Source organism: Histomonas meleagridis, assembly GCF_020186115.1.
Source record: "Histomonas meleagridis strain 2922-C6/04-10x chromosome Unknown contig_14, whole genome shotgun sequence".
In the NCBI taxonomy this organism is placed as follows: Eukaryota; Parabasalia; order Tritrichomonadida; family Dientamoebidae; genus Histomonas; species Histomonas meleagridis.
In genome coordinates, this window is record NW_027150770.1 from 81209 (window position 1) to 99378 (window position 18170).

The 18170-nt window shown below is 28.1% G+C and overlaps 6 protein-coding genes across 6 annotated transcripts; 3 read left to right on the top strand and 3 right to left on the bottom strand.

Moving 5' to 3' along the window:
• Positions 1-43: 43 nt before the first annotated feature.
• GO595_001373 (uncharacterized protein) lies at positions 44-3277 on the bottom strand (the record flags this gene model as incomplete). Its single annotated transcript, XM_067914164.1, has 1 exon — positions 44-3277. The coding sequence occupies one exon, from the start codon at positions 3275-3277 to the stop codon at positions 44-46; it is 3234 nt and encodes a 1077-aa protein (XP_067778365.1).
• Positions 3278-3620: 343 nt separating this feature from the next.
• GO595_001374 (Calreticulin family protein) lies at positions 3621-5027 on the top strand (the record flags this gene model as incomplete). Its single annotated transcript, XM_067914165.1, has 1 exon — positions 3621-5027. One exon carries the CDS (start codon positions 3621-3623, stop codon positions 5025-5027), a length of 1407 nt encoding a protein of 468 aa, XP_067778366.1.
• A 2151-nt stretch (positions 5028-7178) lies between these two features.
• GO595_001375 (uncharacterized protein) lies at positions 7179-8552 on the bottom strand (the record flags this gene model as incomplete). The annotated part of the gene is made up of 1 exon (XM_067914166.1): positions 7179-8552. One exon carries the CDS (start codon positions 8550-8552, stop codon positions 7179-7181), a length of 1374 nt encoding a protein of 457 aa, XP_067778367.1.
• Positions 8553-8785: 233 nt separating this feature from the next.
• GO595_001376 (CAMK family protein kinase) lies at positions 8786-9805 on the bottom strand (the record flags this gene model as incomplete). The annotated part of the gene is made up of 1 exon (XM_067914167.1): positions 8786-9805. One exon carries the CDS (start codon positions 9803-9805, stop codon positions 8786-8788), a length of 1020 nt encoding a protein of 339 aa, XP_067778368.1.
• Positions 9806-11004: 1199 nt separating this feature from the next.
• Positions 11005-11766, top strand: GO595_001377 (40S ribosomal protein SA; the record flags this gene model as incomplete). The annotated part of the gene is made up of 1 exon (XM_067914168.1): positions 11005-11766. The coding sequence occupies one exon, from the start codon at positions 11005-11007 to the stop codon at positions 11764-11766; it is 762 nt and encodes a 253-aa protein (XP_067778369.1).
• Positions 11767-16772: 5006 nt separating this feature from the next.
• Positions 16773-17402, top strand: GO595_001378 (uncharacterized protein; the record flags this gene model as incomplete). The annotated part of the gene is made up of 1 exon (XM_067914170.1): positions 16773-17402. One exon carries the CDS (start codon positions 16773-16775, stop codon positions 17400-17402), a length of 630 nt encoding a protein of 209 aa, XP_067778370.1.
• Between the last annotated feature and the right edge of the window lie 768 nt (positions 17403-18170).

An 18170-nucleotide genomic window follows, 5' to 3' on the forward strand; every position in this document is an offset into this window, starting at 1 on the left:
GATTTAATATAATTTATTCATGATAAAAACAAAAATAAATATGTCAATGTCTGGATGATGGCCGCGAGTTCTTCGCTCTTTCCAACATGTGCTTCATCTTCGATGCCTGTTCTTGCAGCGACGTAAGCTGCGATTCCTTTCTCTGCAACAACTGGTTTAGTCTTTCTATTGTTGCATTTGCTTTTCCGAGTCTGAGTTGCATTTCTTCGTTTTGAGTTTTCAATGTTTCGATTTTCACTTGAGCCGATTTTAACTTTGCGGAGTTTTGATCTATTTCAGGAGTCGAAAGTGAATCAACAGATTTCTCGACAGTCAAAAGCGAAGTTTGTTTTGTATCGATTTTCTCTGCGTTTAATTTTTTGATGTTTTCATATTCTGTTTGTAATTTTTTATATTTCTTTTGTAACGCGACAAATTTTTCTTTTATTGTTGATGAATATTGTTGTAATGATTGATGTCTCAAGTTATTCATTTCTTTTTCTTTCATTTGATTGTTTTCATCTTCGAGAATAAGAATTTGTTGTCGAAGTCTTTCGTTTTGTGATTGAAAGAATTTTATTGTTTCTTGAGATTCTTGTAAATCATTTGTCAATTGGTTTTTAATTTCATTTAATCTTCTTAAACGTGATGAAACTTCTGATAATTGATTATCAGAATTATTATTATTATTATTATTATTGTTTATGTTTATGTTATTGTTATTTATTTTGTTGAGTTCAAGTTCTTCTTTAAGTCGAGCTTGAAATACTTTTTCGTTTTGTTTGTTCATTTTCTTTATTTTGTTTTGGAATGAAATTCGTTGTTCTTTTAATTGGGTTTCTAAGTTATCAATTGTACTTTGTAATTCTTTTAACATTTGTTCTTTTTGAGATATTTTACGTTTTTGTTCTTCAATTTCTATTTCTGATTCGGAAGCTTTTTTTTGTAAATTTTCAAGTTCTGTTTTAATATTATTTTTTTCTGTTTCAATTTTTTCGATTTCTTCTTTTGTTGGAAGTAATATTTCATCGTTCGAATTATGAAAGAAATTAAAATTCGAAATTTTAAATTGTTCGAAATTGTTTATTATATCGGATAATTTTAATGAAACATTTGGTTGATAAACTTGAATTTGTTTATTATTTAATTCTTGTTTAATAGGTTCATCAAGTGTTTGATTAATTGTTGTTGTTTTATTTCTTGGTGTTCTCGCACTACTTGAAGAAGAGAAATGTTCTTCATCAGATATTACTTTGTTTATATTTATTGATGGTATATTCGGTTTAACAATTTGTTTTTTTATTGTTTTCATTTTATCAATTTCATTTAAAAGTTCTTCTGTTTTAGCTTTAGATGTTTTAACTTCGTTATTCTTTTCTTCTAATTCTTTTTGCATATTTTCTATTTGTGTTATAAGAGAATTTTTCTCTTTTCTTAAGTTTTGATATTTATATCTTAATTCACGAATCCATTGATCTTCTCCGAACTTATTTTCCGTTTCTGATTCGGATTCTTGAAGTTTTACAGTTTCATTATTTCCTTCTGTTTGACATTCGACATTAACAAATGAATGATCAACATGCGGAATATCAATTAATGAAATTTGTTCTATTTTTTGTTGTTGATGTTTTTGTTGTTTTTTCCGTTCTTTTTTGATTTTCTTCTTTTGTAATATTTCTGATTCATGTTCGAATGAAAATTCTTCAGAATCAGAAAATGATTCATCGTTATCAGTCGAACTATAATCCGAATAAGAATTTAAAGATATATATGAAATATTTGGTTGTGTTGGGTCATTAATTATAGTACTTTGTGAATTATTATCTAATACTTTTTCTTTTTGTGGAAGTACTTGTGTTTCACCATTAATATCATTTACAACTACAAGTGTCTTCTTATGGCCTCTATTTGATCCTAATATTATTTTGACTTCTCCAATTGGCGCATTTTGTTGTTGTGCAATACATTTATGAAGTAATTCTAATGCTTGTTTTTCGATGTTTTTTTGTTGCTCTTCAATTCCTTCTTTTTCTATTTTATCAAAAAACTTTTTAAAGTCAAATGTAGGTGGTAAAATCGATTCAAGTCCATTAATAACTTTCTCATACCAATTATGTTCTAATATCATATCAGCGATTTGCGCATCACGTACTGATATCATTGTCTTTAATTGCCGCATTTCATTAACTGCTTGTTCTAATCCATAATTCCCTGAAAGATATTGATCTAATTGATCTTTTAAGGTTTGCATTTCTTTGTTTGATTCGAAAATTTTTTCTTCAAGTTTCGTGTTTTCTTTAAATGTTTTCTCCGTTCGTTTTCGATAATATTCAACTTCGATTTTCATTGCATTAGTTTTCTCTTCAAAGTCGTCCATCATTTTCTGTATTTTGTCACGATATTCATCGATTTGTAATCGGAACTCTTCAGCAGAACTTCGATATGATTCTAATTCCATTTCGGATTGATCATATCTTTCTTGTAACGTTTGGATTATTAATTTCTTTTTATCAAGTTCGATCTGTAATTGCGCTGCACGTTTTTCTTCTTTTTCAAGATTACTTATTCTTAGCTTAAGTTCATTTATCGTGTTACTCGCTAAAATTAACTTTTGTTTTGCATCTGCATAATTACTTTCAATTGTGTCAAGCCGTGAAATAGAAAACGCATTCGTGTTCCTCCTTTCACTATATTTAAGTTTGGAGATCTCTCGTTCAAGTTGGTGAGTGTTTTTATATTGAGCTTTAAGTTCGTTTTCAAGAATTAAATTTCGATTTTCCGATTCTTGAAGTGATTTTGCAAGCTCTTTGTTACGTTCCATCATTTGAACAAGTGCACTATCGACATCGCTAATATGGGATTCAAGTCGCCTGTTCATGTCTGTAAGTTTCTTCTTTTCGGAGATGAAATCAAGAACATCTTGCCGATGTTTGACATTTAATGATTCAAGTCTTTCAATTTCTTGAGTCTGTTGTTTGATTATGTTGTTTTTGTCTTCATCAATGGAATTATCTTTTGATGAGGTGCGTTTTAATGACTTGATGTCTTGCTTATATTGTTCAATTTTTTTGTTGGCATCTTGAAGTCGAGATTCAATATCACGATAAGCATGAACAACTAGAATATGATCATCTTGTTCAGCTTTTAATCGTTGCTCAAGTGCTTCATAATCAGAACGACTAACTTGAGTTCCATCATTTTGCGTTGCAAGTTTTTCCTCCAAACCTCTGATCTTCTTTTTTAATGATTCAATTTCATTAGATGCTGCTTTATTAAGTTCATCGCTCTTTTGATCCATAAATTCCTAAACGTTCATTTTAATACGTTAATTTTCATAGAGCATTTCTCCTTTTGAAACAATGAATAACAACTAGTTTCTTTTAAAATACTAACATAAAACACATGCAACAGTTATGTCTAATTCATGAGTTTTAATGAAAATTCATGAAATAGGTATTTCAAATTAATTTTCATTATTCTTATTTTTGAATTTTCTTATGACTAAGTAATTACATAATAGTACAACAAATAAGTTATCAAGTAAAATCAAAAATGATTTCAAATATTGTTGTGAACAAATGTCTTTGAAGATTCGATCTGGTGCAAGAACGGTTATTTAAACGTTTTTTCTGGCTAAACAAATGTTTTTCCTCTTTTTACTGCAAGTGATTGAATCAAATATATATTTCGAGGAAAATTTTGATGACGATGATTGGGAACAACGATGGGTGCAAAGTAAAGCACATTCAACTCGCGGCGAAATTGGAACTTTCAGGTTAACCTCAGGTTCTTATTATGGAAACCAATCCGCTCAAAAGGGAATTCAAACAATAGATTCTTCTGCAAGTTATCAAATTTCATCAAAATTTAAAGAATCTTTTAACACCTCAGGAAAAGATTTTATTCTACAATTTACAATCAAATTTGAAAATGGCTACGAATGTTCAGGCGGATATGTTAAACTTCTTAGTTCGTCACTTCAACCATTTCGTTTCGGTTCAAAATCACAATATTCCGTTATGTTTGGACCAGATTTATGCAAACCAAACAAAGACAAATTAACGTTTATTATTAATAGAAATGGTACTTATTACGATAACCATAAAATTCTTGAACCATATAATGATGAACTTACACACTCATATACGCTTATTATATTTGCAAATCAAAGCTATGAAATTCGTCTCGATGGTAAAAAATCTCTTTTTGGTAATTTAACTACAGATTTTGAATTAGGTGGTCCAGAATATATTCCTGATCTTGAAGAATCAATTCCAGAAAATTGGGATAACAGAGAATTTATACCTGATCCAAATGATTGGGATGATCAAGAGATCCCAAATCCAAAAATTTTGGAAATTCCTAATTTTGATGAAAATATTAACGGTCAACGGGGTACTCCGAAGACCGTTAACCCTGATTACAAAGGCAAATGGTCTCCAAAGTTAATTAAAAACCCAAATTATATGGGCGAGTGGACGCCAAGAATGATTAAAAATCCTAGTCACATTGAAGATAAAGGCTTTGGTGTTTTTGATGATCTTTCATATTTTGGGATTGAAGTTTATCAAAAAACGCCAGGGTCAATATTCGACAACCTATTGGTAACAGACGATCTTAAATATGCGGAAGAAAAACTCACTGAAAACTTTTTAAGATACAAAGATTTAGAATCCTCAATGTATAAACGAGTACTACAAGATCGAGCTGCTGAAAAGGAACTAAAGAAACTCAGAGAACGAGAACGCCAAATGCTTACAGAGGATGAATTTTATACACAAAATAGTCAAGAATCAGAAACGACATCTTCAATCGATTACAGCGAATCAGAGACCGATGAAAACTTCGACTTCCCATCCAGTGAAATCACAGACCCACCGAAGGCGTCAGACTTTAAGTTTCCATATGATGTTGATTACAATCCATACTTCATAGCAAAGAAGAAGAACCAAATTAGAAAATCATCTTTCTCTGAAAGAGAAAAATGGCGAGCACACAGAGAGATGAAAAGAAAGGAATCAGAAGTTCCTGAAGAAATACCACTTTAATAAATTGTATATTGTTAGAATACGTTTAAATTTAATTTTTGGCAAAAAAAATGGAAATTGTTATGTATTAAATGCATATAAGCAAAGATACAAACAGCATTATGTTTTATGTTTTTAAAAAAAAATTATTTTAATTATATATTTATTTTTACCAACTCCTAAAGTTGATTGATGATGAATTTTTCTTATTTAAAATCATCTGCAAATGGATCCTCTTCAATATTATTCGTTGTTGTTGCATTTTGATGTGTTTTGAATTTCATTGTTATTTTGTTCGACGTTTTCTGTCTCTTGTTCTTCATTGAAATGTTTCTTGTGTTTGATTTTATTTAATATAATAATAAGTAATGTTATAATAATAATTGAAACATCTGCAGAACAAATTGAAATGATAATTACATTTTGATTTTTATTTGTTTGAAATTCATTTGAATATAAAATTGTGAAGAAATAAGGTTAAAAACTATAATATGTCGAATAATAAATGATTGTGTAATTGTAATATATGAATTCTGTTTCAATATATCTATGTGATGAATTAATATATGAAAATGTGATTGAATTTATTTGTGTGTTATATAACATAATGATATTGTTTGTGTGTTAGAATATAAATATGCTAAAGTGCTCATAAATGTGAATGAAGAATTTATCAAATATGATTTCGGAAATGTATTTGAATTAGAAAGTGTATTCAAATGAGAAAATGTATTCGAAATGAAAAAATGTATTTGATTTAGAATATGTGTTCCATTGTGTTTATGTAAATGTAATTAACTTTTGACATTCATTACTTAATCCTTTAACAATATTTAATGTGCAAAATGTTTCGTTTAAATATGTTAATGAAACAATAACATCTTTCGTTAATACATTAACAAATGATTTACTTTCAATCGTTGGTGATATTTCTCCTAAATAATATATACATTTTAATCGTGGACAATTAATAAATGAATATTACGAAATATTCGTAATATTTTCATTTATTATAATATTTTCTAAATAAAAAATACTTGAAAATGATTATTCAGAAATATTTATGATCGATCTCGGAAATAAAAATGTGTCATTTTCTTTACCTGGTGCATAAATAATAATAATCGATATGTTTTTATCATAAACAATACAATCTTCTTGATAATTAGAATATTGTGAATTATTTTCTTTGATTCGAATATTTTGAAGTTTCAACTAAATTTGGAATTGTAATATTATTTAATGATGAACGATAAAAAAATGCACTACTTTTAATTGTTTCAACTGAATTATTGAGATTGATTGTTGTTATTTTTTTTCCATCCATAAAATGCAATTTGTAGTATAGAAATTATTCCGTCTTCAATAATAATATGTTTTGTAATATTTCAATATGTTTGATTAACAAATTCACCTTAATATGTTATTGTAAGTGTATTAGTGAAATTATCAAATGTTTGATACATATTTATGAAAAACATAACAAATAATAAGAAACGACAATTTTTCTTGTTATTTTTTTATCTCATTTATTGAAATATTTCCAACAAATCCATTCAATCTATTTTTTGAAGAAAATACATTCAAAAAATTAATGTCACTTGGGATATCAAATTTTGTTTTTTTTTTTTGAGGAATTTGTGGAAGGAATCAAATAATGATCATGATAATCAAATTTTGTATCATGCATTATGTGATGAATATGATTAGAAGTAATGATAATCTCTAATTGACAATTATCATAGATCATATTTCTAAACATTATTTGTATTCTTATGTTATGATGCGTAATTTTTGTTGTGCATTTCATGTACTTATAAATTAAATAAGTTAAACATGATAAGTTTTGCTTTTTTAAAAAAATCAACATATAATCTTTCAATTCTTCTGATAATATCATTAATTTTTTTCATAAATAATATTTCCCAATCGAATTTTATCATATTAAATATCCAATAAAGTGCTCATGCTTATCATAATTTAATTGAAACAAATGATCTCTGCATATATATATTATAAGCAATGAAATAATATAATACTTAAAATAATATAACCAAATGCAATAAAATCTATTTGATATTCGATACAACAAAAAATGTTCACGTTTTAAAGAAAATCATAAACGAAATATTTGAACATAACCAAAAATTTATTTATTTATTTATTTTTCTTTTATTTAGTAAGTGAAAATATTCTGTCCATACAAATTGGTGGCTCTGTCAAATCTGCGGCTCCGAGTAAGAAGTTTTTCTTCTTCATCACGAACCAAAAGAATAGCATCATTCCTGCGTACATCGAATCCCTTCCAGGAAACGTGAAAAACTTTTCAGGCTCTATTCCATCGTATCTTGTATAGACGTAGAAATTCGCGAAGTCGTCTGTGCACAGAGCGATGTCGTCGTCGTTTTCCAACATCGGCTCTCTACGAATGAACAAACACTTCTGGTAAAACAGCATCTGAACTCGCTCAGTGTTTTTCCCGCTCATGAAGTACGAAATCCAGACGGCGATGATGTGCATTATGATTTGGTTATCAGACGGCAAGTCTGACGTCCAATCGCGGCCTTCATATCGATCGCCGCCATCGCCGAAATGCCCGCTCAAGTATTGCGATGATGCTAAAGCTTTAATTCGATGAATGATATACCCCCGACAATGTTCAAAACCAGGAACTGATAACATCGAAACGTATATCGATTCGTCGGAATGCACCTTCTGGACAAGCTTTGTTAACGCAGTTTGCGATATGAAATATTTGAAGTTGGACAAATATTTGTTGTACGCAACTGTGGTGATGCCAAGTTTCTTAAGTGTTTCATTGGCTTTCGTATCGGAATTAATAGCAGATGAAAGGGACTTACGAAGGGATGACGTGGCGCGATCAGAAAGTTGATACGGATGATCATGTACAATGGTTTCAATGTGGAAATCGGTGACAAGATCTTTCGGAGGTTCACGAGCAAACCATGATGAGGGGCTCTCGGTTTGGAGCTTGGGCTTGGTGGACTCGGTGCTTTCAAATGAAAAGGTATCTTCCATATGTTTGGCGTCTTTGTTGAGATAATGGGTAATGAGAGCAAGCGTATAAGAGACTAATGATACTGTAAGTGAAAACTTGTAGGTGATACGACAGAGAAAAGCAATGAGAAATGAGGCAGAAATGACAAGTAAAACATATACTCTGTAATTATAAGATTGCTGTGGTGGAGTTTGATAATTCTGTTTACGATATGGAATAAACTTGGGACCTGTGTTTGTTTCTGTTTTTTTAGTGTTTCGAAATATTGGTTCATCATGAAGAAAATCAAGTTTTGGCTTTTCTGGTGTTTTTGGAGCTTGTTTAACCATCTCATCAAACGTTTGGATTTCATCAATTCGATATTTAGGTGTGGTTGGAACATATTGTTTTTGTGAAAATGGCGGGTTATTTCTGATTTGTACTTCAATGTTTTCTTGTTCTTTTTTACGGATGATAAGATAGTATATACCGGATATTAGTAGCCAGAGGACTAGGAAAAATATGGAATATACAGCAAATTCTTCCATCCTCAGCGAATGTGTATGAACAAGACCTTAAAAATATTATGAACGTTACAAAAAGTGTAATGTTATACATTTTGTAATTAATAATATGGATCTATAAATTAATAGTTACATCATGTTTAACTTGTTGGCTTTGGTTAGCAAATAACAAAAAATCATTTTGAAACAATTTTACTAAACACTTTTTGTATACTATAGTATAAAATTAAAAAATCCGCAAAATATTTATTCAATCACTACAACGCAAAGGTCTTTTGTAACACAGCTCCTTGTTTCATTTCTGGTTTCTTCAAAAAATCAGACTTATTATTAATTCTTTGCCTAACAATTTTCGTTTTTGATTTGGTCGGCGTTAAAAACACTCTACGTAAAACATTTTCTGTGCTTGCTTTGCGTAATGGACATACTGAACTGTAATTATATTTCTGGATATTTTCAAATATTGGGGAACGTATGAGTTTGGAGAGTGATTCCCTTTTTGATGGATTTATTGAAGTCATAGATCGAATTAATTGACAAAATTCTTTGTCTGCATATGATGGAAATGATATAATACCAGTTTTGATTGACATTTCCAATTCTTCATTGTTGCGATATATCCATGGAAGCCTCCCAAATGCCATAGTGTAGAATGTAATTCCAAGTGACCATATATCTGCTAAAAATGGATCTGAATTTTGACAATTAAGAATCTCCGGAGCCATATATGGTCGTGAACCAGCACAGTCTTTTGTTGTCTTACCTTTTTCTACCTTTTTGCTTAAGCCAAAATCTGCTAGTTTTGGTCTGCCATAATTGTCTAAAAGAATGTTTCCTGGCTTTATATCCCGATGGGCAACGCTTTGGTCGTGGCAATACAAAAGAGCTTTCATTATTTGATAACAATATGAATATAATTTTGGCGGTCTTATTGGTCCTTCTTTTTCAATCAATTCTCTTAATGAACCACCACCACAGTATTCTAGTACTATGTATAAGTTAGTGCGGGCGTTATTGAAGAAAAATTCATACATTGAAATAATGTTTGGATGACATAATCGACGTAATGTTGCTGCTTCATTCTTTGTTTCACCAGACATAGACTCTGCAAGCTTAATTCTCTTTATGCAAAAGCATTGACTATATTTATCTGAATGTACAAGAAATACAGAACCGAAGCCGCCAGAGCCAATTGTCCTTACAAAATGATAATGATGCTCAGGCAAAACTTCTTGAATCTCTGTGAGTGATATTTGAGGCTGAGAACTGATCAACATCAGGCGTTCAGGATTATTATCGCAATTGAGAAGATACGTTCCAGATTCTGGAAAATACACAAAAATTTCAATTGTCACTATTGAAATATTGAAGCGAAAACATTCCTTTTTGAATACCATTCAAATTAAAAAATAAATGATTTTAATTTTATTTTAATATTATTTATCATAAAGGAGAAAGAAAATAAAACGAAATAAATGATAATTTTATTATTTCGTAAGTAAAGTTTGGTTTCTTCGTGTTATGAGAAAAATATGTTTTTCTACGGATAATTTTTCAATATCGATTTAATTTTGATTTGTCATTCAATCTTAACCGTCCACTTTTTTGTCTCTCATTGAAATGATAACTTTTTCAAAATGCTGACCAAGATTATTCAACGACTTAGCAATACAAATTCTTCTCGAAGAAAATCCTCGAAAAAATGAGAATCCCCATAAAGAAAATAATTTTTTCGTAGTTTAATTATGACAATTATTGTTGAATTTATATTTTGATGTTCACATTCTAGTATCATAATTTTTTATCGTAGTAATATTTCGATTTTTTTATAATGTCAGATTCTTCTCAATTCCGTCACTTTTACAGATATGCCACCAGATTAAAATCTATTTGATTCTTAAATGACTAATACTACTTCATATATTCTTATAATAGATATAACTGTAATCTCAAGTACCAGACCACATGATGCGGTGCAATTATTCTGTATAAAAACATGAATAATATGGTAAAGAATTCGTTCTTCGATGATTTCCAGAAACTAACCGTAATATTATCGTGAAATCCTCTCAATTCCACCATATTCGCTATCAAAAAGTTTTTTGCAAAATTTTGGCAAAAACGACTGTCAAATATGAAAAAATTTAAATTTTGATGTAATAGATATATTATAATAAAATTACCAAAAATTAATCTTAGGAATATTTCATCAAATGCATTCTTGTTGTCATAATATCATAATATCATAATATATGCTCCAATGAAATTAATTCATTAAATGTGATTACATGAATAAAACCGAGAGCACATTACTAAATTTCCATTGTGGTGATTATTTTTTGATATTGTGAACAGATATATAGCTACATTTAGATTGTTTAATTTTATTTCGAATTGGAGTGCCCTGAATATTGCCAGAAACCGTTTTAGGTATGAAAAAGTGGTTTTTTACGGTTTTGGTCGACCTTTGATCTCCATGCAAGCTGATAGAGAAGCCTCCATCAAGAAAATGCTCGCTGCCAAGGTTCACATTGGCTCATCCAATCTCTCCTTTGGAATGCAACCATATGTTTTCACACGTACAAAGACAGGAACACACATCATCAATCTCGGAATGACATACGAAAAAATCAAGCTCGCCGCACGTATGATCTATGCCGTCGAAGAACCACGTGATGTTCTTGCCATTTCTGCTAAGCCATTCGGCCAACGTGCAGTTCACAAATTCTCACAATTCCTTGGCTGCCTCTGCATCAACCAGCGCTTCACACCAGGTTTCTTCACTAACCACTCAATCAAGGGCAAGTTCATGGAACCACGTCTTATCATTGTTTGTGATCCAAACACTGATACACAAGCTATCACTGAAGCCGCATATGCTAACATCCCATGCATTGCTCTCTGCGATACTGATGCTAGCCTTCGCTTCGTTGACTGTGTTATCCCATGCAACACCAAGAATAAGACATCAATCGGTCTCGTCATGTGGTTACTTACACGCGAAGTTCTCCGCCTCCGTGGTGAACTCCTCCGCACACAAGAATGGAAGGTTCTTCCAGATCTTTACTTCTACCGTGATACACGCGATGAACAAAACATCCAAGAACAAATCGATCACGAAGGTGAAGAAACAGTTGCAACCGATGTTACAACTGTTGATGCTGCACCCGCTGCTGATGGCACTGCTCCTTCAACTGAACAAGAATGGAACAATGCTGGCGAAGGCGCTGGTTGGTAATTAAATAAACCAAAATTTTTCAACCGTTTATGTAAATCAGTCAAAATTCGAATCAAGCAAACTTAGTCAAATTAGAGAAACATTTTTCATATATAAATGTTTAAAATATGATTATTCTATTGTAACAAATTAAAAAGTTTTATTGTCGAAAACAAAAATAACAAAAAATAACGGATTTCAGTAAATAAACTAAGAATCTAATTCTTCTCCATTAATGTTTATTTTTAATTCTTAGGTATTACAAAGAAAAAGTGTTAAGAATATACTATTGGGAACTAAGCCTATCAAAAATTACTTAATAATACTATATTAATAATTTATTAATTAATAATTAATAAATTAATAAATAATAAATTTATAGATGTATGCGTTGGATTAGAAATCTTTAATATTGAATATTAAAGTTTGTATGACTTTTCTTTGAGAGTTACAATTTCAAATTCAGTGAAAAATTGTTATAAACTTCAAAATTTCCGAATCAAAGAAAATAATTCACAATATTCTAATTATCAAGAAGATTGTATTGTTTATGATAAAAACATATCGATTATTATTATTTATGCACCAGGTAAAGAAAATGACACATTTTTATTTCCGAGATCGATCATAAATATTTCTGAATAATCATTTTCAAGTATTTTTTATTTAGAAAATATTATAATAAATGAAAATATTACGAATATTTCGTAATATTCATTTATTAATTGTCCACGATTAAAATGTATATATTATTTAGGAGAAATATCACCAACGATTGAAAGTAAATCATTTGTTAATGTATTAACGAAAGATGTTATTGTTTCATTAACATATTTAAACGAAACATTTTGCACATTAAATATTGTTAAAGGATTAAGTAATGAATGTCAAAAGTTAATTACATTTACATAAACACAATGGAACACATATTCTAAATCAAATACATTTTTCATTTCGAATACATTTTCTCATTTGAATACACTTTCTAATTCAAATACATTTCCGAAATCATATTTGATAAATTCTTCATTCACATTTATGAGCACTTTAGCATATTTATATTCTAACACACAAACAATATCATTATGTTATATAACACACAAATAAATTCAATCACATTTTCATATATTAATTCATCACATAGATATATTGAAACAGAATTCATATATTACAATTACACAATCATTTATTATTCGACATATTATAGTTTTTAACCTTATTTCTTCACAATTTTATATTCAAATGAATTTCAAACAAATAAAAAATCAAAATGTAATTATCATTTCAATTTGTTCTGCAGATGTTTCAATTATTATTATAACATTACTTATTATTATATTAAATAAAATCAAACACAAGAAACATTTCAATGAAGAACAAGAGACAGAAAACGTCGAACAAAATAACAATGAAATTCAAAACACATCAAAATGCAACAACAACGAATAATATTGAAGAGGATCCATTTGCAGATGATTTTAAATAAGAAAAATTCATCATCAATCAACTTTAGGAGTTGGTAAAAATACATATATAATTAAAATATATATATATATATATATATATTTAAAACACAAAACATAATGCTGTTTAAATTTTACAAATATGTTTTTAAATAAAACTATAGCATAATTATTCCTATTCACCAATTTAGAACTTTACATATCAAAAAAGAAACGACGGGATAGATCGAACTTTAAATCGAAAAGCGCTTTTATTTTTAGATAACAAGAATATATTGTTTCTACTCATGAGGGTTCCAAATAAAACATACATCACTCAGCCACTAATTTGTACTTTGATATTTATAATATTTTAATTTTTGTTATATTTCATGTATATCAATTATAATTTAATCCAATGAATGATGTTGATCTCAAAAAATGTCTTGGGTACTTTTTAAGTTACATTTCTATGATTTAATTTATTTTACAAATATATAAAAAAGACCAATGAGCAGTAAGTTAAAAAAATGACATTAAAACAATAAAATTTTTTTAATCAATGTCGATGTTTTCTTATATAAAATTTTTTAGAAAAACTCTTACAGTAATGAGTGTATCTCCCTTAATTTATTTTTGTCCAAATAATTTAACTATTTCTGTGCGACCATTTTGCGATGCCAACATAAGTGCTGTATTAAATATTTTTAATCATTTCCAAATATTATTTTATAATATTAAATTATTAAAACAAATATTAAATAAAACAAATAAATATCTTTAGCATTAATATCAATTCCTTCTTGTTCAAGAAGTATTTTAACTATTTCTAAATGATTTTTGTCGCATGCAATCATAAGTGCTGTATTAAATATTTTCAATAATTTCCAAATATTATTTTATAATATTAAATTATTAAAACAAATATTAAATAAAACAAATAAATATCTTTAGCATTAATATCAATTCGTTTTTGATCGACAAGGAGTTGAACTAGTCGAATCGAACCTATATTTGATGCATACATCAATAATGTTTGAAATATTTTATATAATTTCCAAATTTATCGAAGTAACTTTAAAAAAAGTGTTTATATAGTAAACACATTATTAATATCAGTTCCTTCATATTCCAGAAGTATTTTGGTTGTTTCATTATTGAAATTATTAAGTGAAAAAGTAAGTGCTGTTTGAAATAATATTAATAATTTCCAAACATAATTTTAAAACATAAAATTCCTGAAATAAACCCATAATATATTCAATAAATAGCTTCAGCATTAACATTAATTCCTTTTTGTTGTAGAAGCAATTTAACTATTTCAGCATGACCGTTTTCAGCTGCATACATAAGTGCTGTTCGAAATAATTACAATAATTTTGAATAATTTTATGTGAATTCGAAATTATAAAAAGAAACATTAAATATAACAAATAATTTTCAACTTCATTAATATCAATTCCTTTTTGTTGTAAAAGTAATTCAACTATTTTAGTATGACCAAATTCACAAGCATACATAAGTGCTGTATGAAATATTTATAACAATTCATACATTAAATTTAGAAACACGAATTTGTTGAAATAATCCGATAATATAACAAACAAACATCATGTAGATTAACATTTATTGTTCTGTATTCAAGAAGTATTTTAACTATTTCCGTATAACCTTCTTCAGATGCTATTATAAATGAAGTTTTATGCATTATGAATAATCTCTAAATATTACATTTAAAACATCAAAACATATATAAAAATAGGAAATATATTAAATAAATACCTCGAGCATTGATATCAAGATAATCATATTTAACAAGTAATTGAACTATTTCTATATTATTACACTTTGTTGCATATACAATTGCTGGTGTTATAAATAAAACAAATAATATCCAAATATTATATTAAAATAAAAAATAATTAGATTAAATATTTGCATTAATATTTATCTTTTTGTTTTCAAAAAGGTATTTAATAACATCAAATTGTTTATTGTCATTAGCATGCAAAAAAACATTCTTAAACTACAAGAAAAAACCACAAATTATTTTATGAAATATCAAATTATCAAAACAAACATATAATAAAACAAAATAACTGGATCAAAATCATAATCAATTCCTTTATAATTGATAATATAATTTATAAGTTCATTATTTTTCGATTTCAAAAAATCAGAAGTAAAAGTTTTAGGGAAATGATTATTATCATAAAAATATTTAACAAGGAAAAAGTTTCCATATTTAATAGCAACACGAATAACACTTTCATGTACATTAGAATATTCATTTTGTAAGAATGAAAGAATTTCATAATTATTATATCTTATACAAGCCACTTCTAAAAATATATGTATAATATCATCACGAACTAAAATTTTAAGCTTATTTTGATATTTCAAAATTAATTGATCGCTAAATTTTTCTAATTTGTTATCATAAAGATAATGAAATAGATCATTTTGATGGAATTTAATTGCTGTTTGAGATGCACCATTGAAAGATGAATGATTTTGTTCACATAAATGAACTATCTCTCTATTTCCACCTGCAATAGCATATTTACCTGCGTTATTTACATTTGCTTTATTTATGAGTAAATATTTAAAACATTTTATTGATCCAAAAAATGCTGCATAATCAATTAATGTAACATTTTCCTTATTTATAAATGAGCATCTTTCATAAAGTGATGGCTCAATGATTTGATTAAAATTAAAATCATTTTGTGATGATATTTCTTGAAGTTTTTCGATTTCATCATTTCGAATTATTTTTGATATTTCATTAGGATTAATCCCTTGTTTAATTAACTGCTTATGAAGTTTCCAATTGCCCTTCTTAAGATCCTTTAAATTGGCTTTAAACTTGTCTGAAAATGGACAAGGATTATATTCATTTCTTTTCCTTCTGGTTGTTCTATAATGTTCAAAATAACTTGATTTCACATTTTGAGTAACACTTGAATCAATTAATTTTTCCTCAATCATCTTTTCTAATAAGTAAAATGATTCTTGTTTATATTTATTTGTTAAATATTGAGTGAAAATATCAATGATTTTAGATTTTATTTCTGTTTCCTTCGTTTGTAGTGCTTTCAAGTAACTTAAAAATTTATCAAATTCATTATTTTGTGAAAAAAATGTTGAAAAAATCATCGAACAAATTATATATTGAAATGAATATGGATAATTTGCATCATATAAATTCATAGTATTTACAACTGATAATTCAATATTTTCTTTATTGAGATTTCGTATTAGATTTTCTAATGTACGGAGTAAATCCATAGTATTGTTCGTTAATGGAGAATCTTTTTTTCTGAGTGACGATAGGATGTCAAGTTCAAAACTCAAAAGCGATCACTTATGTTGCTGATTCAGTAGAATTATAAAGAAATGTTATATACAATATCATCATGACACTCTTAGAAAAGATGATTTTTGATTGCTATTTGATTATATAATCAAAAATACACGTAATAATCAATTATGAAAACCATTTCCTTGAACCAGATAACAAAACAGGAAACCGTTTCCAAACAACTTTTTGTGAAGTTTATTAAAACCACTTTTGTCAAATCCATGCAGAACTCCCAAAAAATAAATCAGGAAGTCATTGACTTTGATGATGAACCTAACCCACTCCAAGAGTTTCTCTTTACAGAAGATCTTGTAGGATTGACACAACCCACTAAAAAACATACAAATCAGATTATCACAATCAAAATCAAGTGTGTTTACCCTGATCCTCAAAACCCAGGTGAAATGTTACAAAGGATAGGTACAAAGACATGTAGTGCATCGGATAAAGTTGAAAAAGTTGCAAAAGATTTTCTTGATACTTATCCTGATATTCCACAAGACAAAGAATACTATCTTGGGTATAACCAACTTCTATTTCGATCGGGTACTCTTCAAGAATGTGGAATAACCCAAGGAAAATCGGTTGATCTTTTTGCGCCAGGGAAAAATGCAGCTGCCTATCACAATGAAGGTCTTAAGTTTATTACATGGGCTATAATTCCGTTAGTTATTGGGTTATCTGCTTTATTCTATACATTTTCTGCTGATGTTTCTAATGAGTATCAAGCTTTAGCATTATTTGTTGGTCTTATCTTCACTATTCCGTCATTCATATGCATTATTATTGGATCTACATTGATCCCTGGTTGTCACATGCCATGCTATTTCACTGGAACTGAATGGTGTTAAATAATGTTAAAACCTTTTTAATACTTAGTAAATGAAAGGCTAAAATTTTAATAAAAACGAGAAAATTAAAAATTTTGTAAATTTATATTTATATGAATTCATAAAATTTACTTTAAGAATTACAAAACTTAAAGCAACGCCAAAGAACGTATAGATAAAATCTATTATTTATTTTTAATTATTTTTATGCTATGAAGGAATTTGTTTGATTTGATTTTTTTTATCCTTTTTATCGTCAGAAAATTGAATCGTTTACAAATTAAATGGAGAGAAATAAGCAAATCTATTTTACAAATGATTTGCCAAATGAAGCAGATAAAAATACACTCTCCACATATATTGATAGCATTATTAATGCATATTACGATAAAAAAAATGATTTATTTCAGATTGCTGTAAATAATTTTCAAAATTATATTGCTTCAATATATGCAACAGAAATCAAGTCTAATGAAGACAAGAAAGTACTGAACACTGTTTTTAAAACAGCTTCAATGTTAAGTCAAAAAGAAGAATTTATTGTTTTAAATGCTTTAATTGATGTTGATTTTGGAAATTCGATTGTACTTCAACAAAGGATTTTAACACGTGTAGGTTTATTTGAACCAGAACCAGATATCGATTTATTTCAATTATTAGGTTCTTTATTAAGTTATCTTTATCGTACATTTAGTTCCTCTATACACATAATTCTTCAACCTATCAGAGATAAAATATGGCAATTAAGTTCACATTCAAATATTTATTCCATTAAAACAGCTTTTTACT